This window comes from Primulina huaijiensis, chromosome 9 (assembly GCF_012295235.1).
Source record: "Primulina huaijiensis isolate GDHJ02 chromosome 9, ASM1229523v2, whole genome shotgun sequence".
NCBI classification, from domain to species: Eukaryota; Viridiplantae; Streptophyta; class Magnoliopsida; order Lamiales; family Gesneriaceae; genus Primulina; species Primulina huaijiensis.
The window spans coordinates 18739184-18752282 of record NC_133314.1 but is presented as its reverse complement, the minus strand read 5'-3'; the positions used below and the strand labels follow the sequence as shown (position 1 = coordinate 18752282).

General features: G+C 28.8%; 1 protein-coding gene across 1 annotated transcript; it reads right to left on the bottom strand.

Annotated features, from left to right (window-relative positions):
* Window positions 1–9087: 9087 nt before the first annotated feature.
* On the bottom strand, window positions 9088–11389 carry LOC140983777 (uncharacterized). Its single transcript, XM_073450907.1, has 3 exons — window positions 10959–11389; window positions 10723–10851; window positions 9088–9988 (listed from the first exon to the last, which is right to left on the bottom strand). The coding sequence occupies exons 1-3, from the start codon at window positions 11198–11200 to the stop codon at window positions 9400–9402; spliced, it is 960 nt and encodes a 319-aa protein (XP_073307008.1). The 5' UTR covers window positions 11201–11389; the 3' UTR covers window positions 9088–9399.
* Between the last annotated feature and the right edge of the window lie 1710 nt (window positions 11390–13099).

Here is a 13099-nt window from a genome sequence, read left to right as displayed (position 1 = left end):
TGCGATTGAGTGGCCATGGTCCCCATACACACGACGTGCGATTGAGATATAACAAGGCCTGGTTTGAAAAAATCCGGAATGAAATCCAACTCTACAAACAAAAGGAGCAGGAGTTTACAATTTAAAAACATTAATATTCATCCAGCAAAAATATTGTTTACCTTAACTCTGGCCAGCAGCGACACAATGAGGGAGTGACTGTGAAGGAGACGGGACGGGAGTGACTTTGACTGTGACAGTGATCGAAACAGAGCGTAAAAATTTAATATTATGCATAGTATATTAACTAATCACTTAATCTTCTAATTTATACCTCATAATAAAATTGTTTTACTTTAGGTATTTAAAAAAAAATTAAATGAAAATAAAATTAACATTTTTATTTGTTTTAAAAATTAAAAAATATTTGTTCCCCCTCTATCCTTCCAAAATTTTATTTTCCATCACCAAACAAAGTTAACGGAAACTTGATTTTAAATCCCTACCATCATAGTTATATTTGAATTCAATTTTTGTCAGAACAAACAATTTCTATCGCCTTTGATTCACACAATAAATATTTTTGCACGTCATTGGCCCACATCTATCCATTCAAATACAACCTTAGTCTCACATAATATTTGTTAATTTCGCTAGAGTTAGATCGTGTAGGGCTCCTCATCCTTGACAATTTTTATTTTATGTTAATGTTCATTGATGACTGATATTCCGTCTTTTGGTATTCCAGATAATTTTGATTGTTTATTTATTACATCCATTGTTTTCATCGTATTCTTGATGTTTTGGGTAAGTGAATTCATGCATTGAATCTTCTGTTTTGTTTAATGAGTTGGTATGATCGGTCAATGATGCATGCTTATTACTTTGGCTTCTTCTTTGTCTATTTAATAATGACAGCTGAATCGGTTCTTGGGAAAGAAACACATTTATCTATTTATTTATTGCTCACAGAAGTTCTTTGAATCCTACTTCCTCCAATTACATGTTGTCTCTACATCTACACAAATTTATTTATGACTTGAAAAAGTTCTTTAAATCCTACTTGTGAAAAACAAAGACACTCTATTTTGCAAAAAGTAACACATGTGAAGTGTCGATAAAGGATGAAGAAAAGTAACTATAGGTTTGGCTTTTGGATTTGTCGGCTTACAATGGTTATTCAAGGTTTCCACAAGAATCTCTTCATTATATTTATTACCTTGATAAATACAATAATAAATTGATTCTAATTTCCATTGCTAAATGTATTATAATTACTATTAAAGTATTTTTTTTCGTTTTCTGCAAACTTGATTGTCGTGAAAACTGTACTAAAAATATAATTACAAAATTGCATTAAAACTATAAAATAACACGTAGTGAGAAAATTGAAAAGATAAAATATTTAAAGGTAATATAAAGATTGATCCTTTGAGAAAATTAATATAAGAGTTAGTGAGTTATATTTTATTCTTGAAGTTATATAAATACTAAAATAAATTTATATTGTAGTGATAATTCATTAGCATTTGTAATATTATTAATTATATATTAGGTAAAATAAGTCGACTACTAATTTATTACATATATTAGGTGAATAAATATAAATTTTGATATTTCATTTTTGCTCTTACATCAATTAGAATTTTACATATATATATATAAATGTAATTTTTTTATTATAAATATATTCATTTTTAATGTATCATTGTTATTAGATTTCTAAAATATTGTGTAGAAAATTTTCATACAATTATTCTAACAATACACAATTTAGCAGAAAATTTATAATAAAAACTTTGTCATTCTTTTTACATTTTTAGATAAATATATATTTTTAAAATGTTTTTTTAATATTTTTAATGAAAATATATTTTTTTATTCAAAAATTTATTCTTTTAATATTAATATTTTTTCGAAGAATTATGTATCAAGAAAATGTTATTTCTCTAATTTATTTTTATTATTAAATATCTATTCAATTTTTAAGTAACATTATTTTAAAAGTTTCTTATGTTGCATTTTTCATTAAAAAAATAAAATATTACTATGATTCTTGTGTGTTTAATTATTCAAAAAAATAAATGCACTAATTAAATGAATAAGCAATACACTGACTTCTACAAATTAAATATATCAAATTTGACCCCATATTTTATTTTTTTTTCACCAATATCCATGCAATTAATACGAATAATACATAATTTTTTACCAATGTAATAAAATCAAAATGAAAATTTTTTGCCTATTATCTATATTTTTATAAGTATATCTATTATCTATTATATATATAAATATGTGACTTTATATGTGAATTTTCATTTGTCTCCTTATTAATTGTTTGCTTTACATTAATTGCTTATTTTAAGTGTGTATTTTCATTCTCCTTATTCATATTTTAAATATATGTGATTATTAATATTTAATTTTTTTATGTCTACTCACATTATAATATATTATTTTTATCCAATGATATCTTTTCATTATGTAAATTAATATTTGGTTTTTTATGCATACCCACATTATAATATGTTATTTTTAATCCAACGATTTAGATTTTTTATTTATCTTTTCATTATGTAAATTAAATTAAATAAAGTTTAGAAATAACTCATTATCGAATTGTGAATTTTCTTTGGTATCTTATTAATTTTTTTTCATGTTCTCATGTGACAGTTTGCTAGAATTTATGTGTTTAAATTAAATTTTTTTGCAACCGAAATTTTTTTGCTGTTTATATTTATAAATTATTTAAATAAAAAACGGTAAAAGATCGTTGTGATTTGAGCCATTAATTTGGGTTGGGTCTGTCGGTTTGGCTTACACCGCCTCTATTATATATATAAATATGTGACTTTATATGTGAATTTCCATTTGTTTCCTTATTAATTGTTTGCTTCACATTAATTGCTTATTTTAAGTGTGTCTTTTCATTCTCCTTATTCATATTTTAAATATATGTGATTATTAATATTTAATTTTTTATGCCTACTCACATTATAATATATTACTTTTATCAAATGATATCTTTTCATTATGTAAATTAATATTTGATTTTTTATGCATACCCACATTATAATATGTTATTTTTAATCCAACGATTTAGATTTTTTATTTATCTTTTCATTATGTAAATTAAATTAAATAAAGTTTAGAAATAACTCATCATCGAATTGTGAATTTTCTTTGGTATCTTATTAATTTTTTTTTCATGTCCTCATGTGACAGTTTGCTAGAATTTATGTGTTTAAATTAAATTTTTTTGCAACCGAAATTTTTTTGCTGTTTATATTTATAAATTATTTAAATAAAAAACGGTAAAAGATCGTTGTGATTTGAGCCATCAATTTGGGTTGGTTCTGTCGGTTTGGCTTACACCGCCAAACAGTTTAAGTTAGTTGGGTTGAAATTTTGTCGAATCATTAAAGGTGAGCCTAAATGAGCTCGCACGAGTTTATATTAAATATCTATATATATAATATTATCAATTTTCAATCATGAATTCTTGATATAAAATAGAAAATATCAGTTTGATTTCAAAATTGTGATGTTATATATTGTCCAAAAGTTGTGGGTTTTTGAGACATTTTGACAGTCACTCAAAATTGAGTGTCAAAGTTGACATTTGAGTTGTATTTTTTGATTCCTGACAATATGTTCGTCAAAATATTATTTTTAAGTTAGTTTTATCAGTATTGTGAGGGGTAAATATGTTTATTACAATATATAAATATTATAATTTTTTTAAACTAATATTCACTTTCATGTTTGACATATTATGGGTCTTGGTAAAATGAGGAATAATAAATTCAAACAAACGAATACACAAAAGTCTGGGCGAAACCAGAATTATATGGTAGCGGAAAATAATATATAAATTTTTAATGAATTTATCGATGTTAAGATGTATAACAAATCTTATATCATAATATATAAAATTTCAACCTTATCAATGAAATAAATCAAATATATACGAAATATAAAAAATTTTATTACATATAGAATCAAATAATTTATTATAATTGCATTTTATTCTACAATAATTCTTGTCAAACTCAGTGATTGTGGATTTAACATCTATTAAATCAGCAAACTAAAGAGCGTGTCAATTAAACTAATTGAGTAATCACATATTCTTGAATTTCCTAATTAATTTTTTTATCTTGATAATTTGTTTCATTTAATATTTTAAATTATAAGACAACGTTACTATAACTAAAGACACATTTTTTTAAATGTTCATAAAGACTCAATCACTAACTCATATGGAAAAACATTTATCGACATACTATATTAAAAACATTCTAATTAATTCAGCGCATTTGCTGAAAATTTTCTAATTAATTAAGAAAAATTTATTTACAATAATCATATTTAATCTTTTTGGGCTAACACCATTATTTTATAATATATTCATCGCAATTCTTTATTTGTATATTAATCTTTAAATCTGAATTATGATGTATATTGTTTTTCTAAAAGTTCTTAAATAATGATTTAATACATTTATTCGACACTTCAATATTAACATTTTATAATATATTAATTTTATATTGTATGCGTGCAACACTTATAATCATGATTATAAAAATTCTAAAAATGAATTAGGTAGAACATAAAAAATTACACAATTAATCAAAAGACAGAAAATAAAAATTAAATAATTATCTATTACTTATAAACTATTAACACCGACTTCTAAAGATTGAATTCGGTAAGAGAGTGGAGGCCACTATGTACTAAAAACATAAAAAGTTAATGCTTGAATGAGTCACACTGCAAAGTTAGTGAAGTAAAAACGAAGGACAAAGTCGGTTAATAAAAATATTATAATGGGTTAAGTTGAATGAGACTCATATATATAAGTATCTCACTTGATCTCACCTTATCTTTTGTCACTGTACAAAGCGGAAGTTTACGCACCGTAGTGTTCTACATTCTCTTAATTTTTCATCATCTATTGGTCTTTAAAGATATATTATAATTTTTTCTGAACATCTAATCTTNATAATTGAAATGTTGTGTTTGAGCTGCTGTACTATTTAAAATATTTGATTTGCACTGTTATCATAATCTATAGGTTTTGATAAAACAGTAAACGCTTGAGCCTACAATTGGTATCAGAGCCAAGATCGCGACTTTAATTTTCAATGATTGCAATTGGTGCAATTATTAGGAGATAGAGTGTTTGGTACAATAATTGTCCACGATGGGTAGACGCTTGAGCTGTTGTATGATTTAAAGATTTGGCTTGCATAGTTATTATCAGTTATAGCTTTTGGTAAAACGATAAACGCTTGATCATATAATATTTGATTGTAAAGCTAGAAGAAACATGTTGCATTAACTTTTAGTTTTGAATTGATCCATTACATGTTACTCGATTTTTAAATTTAGAAGCATTCTACAATTTTCAAATATTATTATATATTGAATTATAATTTATCCCTTTCAAATTGGATAAATATACAATAAAACTCATGTAAATTTTATTAACAAAAACATTTAAAAGAAATATTGGATTTGTCGATAATCAAAATAAGAAATAAACAAATTTTGATCCCTGAGTGAGAAATAAGATATTTAAATAAAGTTATAATTGACACATTAAATAATGCACTTACATGCATTTATCACTGTATTTTGCAACTAATATGTCAAAAAAAATTTCCACGTATTATTTTTATATCATATTCAAAATAATTATGAATCCTAATTTTTATTATTTTGAGTTGGCCTTTGTTATGAACAATCATTGTGAATAAATTGAATTTGAAAATTCTTATATCTATGTATATCACATATTAATATATCAACCTAAGTCCAGGTAATATAAAACTACAAAATGAACTTATTCATCTTCAATGTACACAAATTATATAGTAAAGATATATGACAATTAAGACAATGAAGTAGAATATATGCTCACATATAACAAAATATATAGACAAGAAAAACAATAAATAAAAATATTTTTCTAGATATAAATATTTTTTTATAACTTTTTACAGTGAGTTGGAGAAGATAAAAGAGCAAAAATATTAACTCTTTTGGGTTACACAAAAAAATAGAAATGAAAGAAGTGTTTGTCATACAATGAATTCAATTTCTAAATTAAATGTATACTATAAAGTTATATTTACCGTTCAAACTTTATAAATGCAATGAATTTTTCTCAAGATAAGGGTACTCAAATGTTCTCGTTACGATATTTAAACAATTAGAAAAATTAAATATATTATTTTTCTGGAGGTAATACAGATATGACATTAGTAATTTGATTCTGCTAATTATACTTATGAGTTAATATGAAATATTAAAATAAATGTCATAAGATTCAGTAAAAAGGTGATTTATTGTCAAAAATATTATTATTATAAATTGCAAATAGATGATAACATTTAATCAATATTTATTTAAATCAATCCATCAGTACTTTTTATGTGATGATAGATTGTTATAATAATTAGTGGTGAGCATTCGGTCGGTTCTGTTACCGACCAAACCGAATTAGTCATAACCGGACCAAACCGAAATATTTAGCAATAACCGAACCGACCGAATTAATTTTCATAACTGATGAAAATCGAACCGAATTAAAATTGGTTAATTTGGTAGGTGACCAAATTAACCGATTAGTTTTTAAAAAAAATTGTGATTTAACTTTAATTATATATGTAATTTTTTTGAACACTACAATCTACACAAATGCATAAAAACATAAAATCACATACATAACAAATTTTTCTTTATAATTAGGGCTGATTTTAAAATAAAAATTAAAAAATATATTAAAATTGATAAATAATAAAAATATATTAAATAATAGTATTTATTATATCGGTTAATTCGGTTAGCCGATTTCAAAATTTTGACAAACGTAACCGAACCGAATTAACCGATATAATCGAATTTTTTTTAATTTGAAAATCGAAGTTTTGAAATAACCGAACCGAATTTTCGAATTGACTCGGTTCGGTAGGTTAATTCTGTTTAACCGAAATTTTGTTCACCCTGATAATAATGTGTAGTTTATATGCTACCAAGTATAAGTGTCTAATAAATTAAAAGTGACTAAGAAAGTAAAAGCATCCAGTAGAAATTGTTGTCAATTTACATGAAAAAGAATAATAATCAAACAACATTGTAAATAAAAAATTGCATATCATTGATCGACAAAAAAGATTGTCATAATTGAATATTATAATAAAATATATGCATTATTGAGAGAATATGACAAATAACAAAAGAAAACAATATGATAAAAAAGATATGAGAAAAATTTTAATAGTCCAAATATTTTTTAAAAATTTAAAAATATGTTTTTTTCTAAATTAGTTACATATGCTAATTAACACGAATTGTCAAAATTTACAATATTATTATTATTGTCTTTTGTTGAGTTAACTAACTTTATTTCAAATTCTAACTATTTTAACATATGATTCTCACGTGCAACGCACGTGCATTATTTCTAGTAGATAGATATAGATGTATATATAGATAGGAAAACACAAACAAGCGGGACAGGACTAGGACTATCACATCGACAATATACAATATTGATATTGTACATTGAAAAATAATATTTATAAGAGTATTTCCAAGCAAAGACATTGGCTGAGAGAGAACTTTTAAGCTTTGCCAAAGGAGAAATGGAAGTGGTGACACTAGCCTGTGGCCTTGTCGGCGGAGAGGCTTTGATGCCTCACACACCCTCAAGCATAAAGATCCTCTTGGGTTTTCTCACAAACGATGAATTTGGATACATTGCGGTCAAATTCTTAGAAAATTTGCTTGCAAAAGTCACATTAGCTCACGTTAAAGATATAACAAATGCCCTCGTCTTCTGCATTAAAGAACAGACTATGAATGGTCGATTCTTGTGTGCAAATGGATAGATTTCAACTGCAGGTATATATGACCGGATACTCTCAAAAGAAATACCCAGAATTTACTATAAAAAAAGAGTGAGACACGGATGTGCGACAGGAAATTCTTGACATCACAGGCTTCCACCTCGGCGATCTACCATTCAGATATCTTGGTATCCCGTTGGCTTCGAATAAACTGAGAACTTCTGATTATAGCATCTTGGTGGATAACATTGCAGCCAAAATCAGATCATGGCCCCGTCAATCTCTCTCCTTCGCTGGGAAGTTGGAGCTTATCAGGTCGGCGGTACAAGGTATGGATTGTTTCTGGTTATCAGCCCTTCCACTCTCAATTAATATTAGATGCAATCTATGCTTTATGCCGGAAATTTGTTTGGCATACCTGCTTGGAGCTTTTTGTGTCGACCTGTTGAGGATGGGGGAATAGGACTGAAGAATTTGAAAGCTTGGAATTATGCGTTGTTAGCCAAAACATTGTGGAAAATACATCTTAAAAAAGGTTGCCTCTGGATTAAATAGGTGAACCACATTTATAGTCACTTTGATAATATCTGGGAATGAAATGGGCTTAAAGAAGAATCCCATCTAATTAAGCAAATCCTTCATATTCGAGACATAATAATTTCGAAGGTAGGATCGGTGAATGATGCTATATTGAGCTTGAACAGATGGTTCACTTGTGATCGAGGGATGATCAAGAGCAAATGAATTTTTTGTTCAAAAAGTTGGTAGATGGCCTTGGAAACCACTTCTGCAAAAATCGTTCATTCTTCCCAAACATAGATTCACTCTCTGGTTGTTTGCTCACTCCAAATTCCTCACTCAAGACAGACTTGATTTTATCACAGATAAATCGTGCATGTTGTGCCAAGCAGACAATGAATCGGTAAGCCACATTTACTTCAAATGCAAAATCTCGACAGGGTTGTGGAGGGGTATCCGTGAGTGGGTTAGCATGAACAAGCAAATGGACTCTTCGAATGCGGTATTGAAAGCGTTCCGAGGAGTGTATCGAGGTAACTCAATTATTAACAAGATGAGACATATTGCTCTTGCTGCTACTATTTATCTACTTTGGAGTGCAAAAAATAGAGCAATGTTCGGAAATGAGAAACCCGATGTTGATGCGATGATTAAGAAGATAAAAATAATGTGCTTTCTATGTGGAACATGCTAAGAACAATTTGATTGGTAATTGGATCGAAAATAAAAATGGAGGAACATGGGATTTCAATATAAATTTGAAATAAACAAGAAAATGGACAACAATCTTCTTCTTTCGAGACGAGGGGTTCCATCTCTCTTTTAGTCATCAAGATTCCTAAATCTGGCAGAAGGGCTAAACTAATTACATAAACGATTACATCAAAAATATAAGATCCATTGATGACTCAACATTATAAACAAGTTTGAATCACTCTCGATGCTGGCTAGCTAGTGGCTTGGATCAATAACTTTGGCAAGCACAACTTTACTACTCTTTCCACACATTTTGCTTTGCGGTGAATCAGTAGCATACGAGATTTTATTTAAAATAATCAGATGGATCAATCAAACAAGAGCCGAAGTCGATTTGATCCATCAGGAGATCCAACTCTCCCGATGGGAAATCCTCGATCAGGGCTGGATTGAAGTTTGTTTCTGCAAACTCTAATTCTGAACTTTGTAAAATGTCACTAAGCTCGATATCACTAAACCGGCATGGTGAAAGTAGGAGATAGGACTCCGATGTATCTGGAGACAAAAATGGAGGCGAATCACTCATTCCAACAAAGTTTTCGAGCTTGGAAAAGAATGAAGTTTCAACATTTTCATATCCAATTGGTGTGGGAGAAGAGGTAACAGTAGGAAGACTCTCATCCTTAATGGACATTTCTCTGTTCTCTGGTTTAGAGGTCAAATTCTTCTGCCCGGAACGTCTTTCACTCACTTCTTTCTCTTCTCGCCTCTTTTTTATATCGAGGTTTTCTTTTGTCTTTTTCCGCATTTCCTGAATACATGTGTGTTTCCCTCTGTAAATCACTTCAAAGATCGAACTGTCTTTATCTGTTCGTTGCACTTGTTTAGTCGCCAAGCATCCTTGAGTACCGCGATGAGTGCATCTATAATAAGCCCTGCAATTTCAACACATGAAACCATCTCCATCAAATTCTTGTTTTTACCAAATATAAGTTCTTCAAACAAGTTGTGGCGATTACAGCATAATCGTTACATCTGGTGGATTTATAATTTATTGCATAGAAAAATCCAGGCAAGCACATATCCTTGTAGTTAATTCACACAGCAACTGAAGCAAGTTGCCATATAGAAGTCAACTGCCAAAGAGTTGCAGTACAATGTGTTTAAAGAGAGAATTTAAACCATCTCAGACAAGTGACTTAGATTATTGAAGAAGCACCTTCCCCACCCCTCAAAAGCCTCCTATTTTTTTAATGATGGAACGATTCAGTAATATACATTTTAGTTTCGAAACATACAAACACATACATACACATATACATATACATACATACATATATATAATTCAATATTTTGAATATTTTCTTTGTGCTTTACATCATCCCAACCCGGTTTGGTCCACCTCGAACCATATGAGTGCGGACACGAAAAGTGAGATGATACACACAAAAAACAAGATCTTGTATTGAAAATTTCAAGTATTCACTCCAAAAGTTAAAATTGCCAATCTCATCATTGAGTTCAAATATCCAACTCAAACTGATGAATCTAAAGCTAGCAAGAATCCCAAAAACACATATTAGAGTAAATTTAATAAATTAGATTCCTCATCTCACCTTACTTAGCCCTGATAATCAAGATTTAACAACACTACTAAAGTATGCCTCACCTCGGATGCTTAGCACCAAAAATATCTTTCTGCCCATATTTCCTCCAGTAATACCCATCATCAAGTTGACCTTCAAACCCTGTTTCAGAGCACACGCGCCGTTGTTCGCTCCATGTTGCCAATGTCTTTCTGCAAATACCATTTTTTTCCTTTAAAGAATCAGAACAATTTCGTGTAGAACTAAACTATGAGCAAAAAACGAAAAAGCACATCTTCAAAAAACGTAAACAACTAACCTTTTCTTGGAATTTTTGCAATTAACTTGACCCTTGGAGTCTCGGTCGGATCCTTCGCTTTTAAGCTCCATACGATTAAGCAGCTCTAGAGCATTATCATAAGAAGAAATCACCCTCTCTATTAAATGAACACATGAAGCAGGAGTGGGGTGAAGCTCTTTTCTTAGCTGATTCGCATAACTTCTCCCTCGAGTTAGCTCAGTTGTAAGACTATCTTTATTAAAGGTTCCAAAATTTTCCATTCCAAAATAACCCAAAAAGATTGCAGCTTTATTTGATGTATCTTTGATTCCAGCTGATCAGGAATATTTTAAATTAGGAACAAAAGGGTGTGACTTCACCTTTCTTGTTGGACGTGTAAATGCAATGGGGGGTGCTGGTCATGGAAGACGAAGTTCTAAAAATCAGACAGATAAGAAAGGCTAGAAATATGTGTTATATATATAAGAAGAAGAGATTATTTAACAAACCCAAAAAAAAAAAAAATTGGCTTTGAAATTTTTTATTTTATTTTCTTGGTGGCAAAGGTGGCTCTTTGGATTTGTCTGGAATTGTGGGAAGAGTGTAATTATTCCATAGCTGACCCATTCAAATGCCACCGCACTTCTACCATATCACACCTACTTGGAAAAACAAACAAATCGATACACATAATTAATTATCGAAGTTAAAAAAAATTATTAGAGCCAGTGGGCGAAGTCACGTGAGCTGCATATGGAATGAGTTTCATCCATTATTTATTTTTACGACCATGAAATTCACTCACTGTCGTTATTATTTGACGTGCATTTAATATACTTTCGGATCGACATAATAGTTTTTAAATCATCATTAGCAAACCAGTTGTGGTTGTTCTGGTAACTCATGTATATATGATCATGAAATCAACTTCATATTTTCTACGTCACAACTCAAATATTTTAAATTATTTATAAAAACAAACTTATTATTTGATCTCTGATTTAAATAAACACTCATACACGTCGTAAAAAAAATCAATTAATCATGTACTCATACGCGCTACACTCTTGAAATAAACGTCATCATAAACAAATTTTTGTCTAAGAATCAAGATGTTGATGAGTACAATGTATCTAAAATTACACGACTTTTTCGATATGGTGAAGAAATTTAGTTCTTGTCCGTTTATATATATATATTATTATATTTGCGCGTCTCTTTTGTCTTAAAATTATAAAATCTTCTGACATTTACGTCAAAAATATCCACAAAAATTTGTTTATATTGCTTTTTCCGACCATATAAGGTGGCGAAAAAAAGAGATCCGACTTTTCTTTTGCTTGGCAAATTCGTAGCATGAGACTTCACTAGCCAACATTTTGTAATAACGAATTTCCAAATATATTTAATTTTAATCCCTTTGATAATAATTATTCTTTTTTTTTTTACTTGAAAGTCAAGGGAAAGAAGCAGTCCAATTTCCAGGAATCATCAAACTTGCTTCCGCGTTGTTTCCCTTTATTTATGTTGCGTGTAATATTAATACTTGGAGACACAATTAAACTAAATAAAATAAACGCACACACACCCACACACACACACACACACACACACACACAAACCACCAAAGAATTAAAAAATAATATAAAAAAGAAAAAAAAACCAATTTTAATGAATGATGACGTGATCAAGATTTCGTCATGCATGTGATGCTGTGTACACCCGCATGTTGCTTGCATTTTGGAGGCAAATAATAATAATAATAATACGATATGAAATATTCATTTTTAAGTTAATTATATTCCATTTATTAAATTGAATGAGATTTTTTTTTTCAATTTATTACATAAAATGTTTCTTTTTTTATTTTTGTTTTTTTTTTATGTTAAAAAAATTGGAATTTTGGGAAGTCACGCATGAGGGAAGGGGTCACGTAGGGATTCTCTTGCTTTACACAATTAAATGCTAATTTCTGCTTTCATTTATAATTTTTTGAATGTCATTAAATGCTAATTTCAATCTAAAGCTGCCCCTCACAAAGTATTGAATGTTGATCATTTCAATGAAAATACTCGACGTACGTTTAAAGTTACACTTCAACTTATATTTTTGGATGAGTAATATCCTTGGAAGTTCTCTTGTATGAAATTATTGATGTTGCGTCGCTTGATTTGATTGGC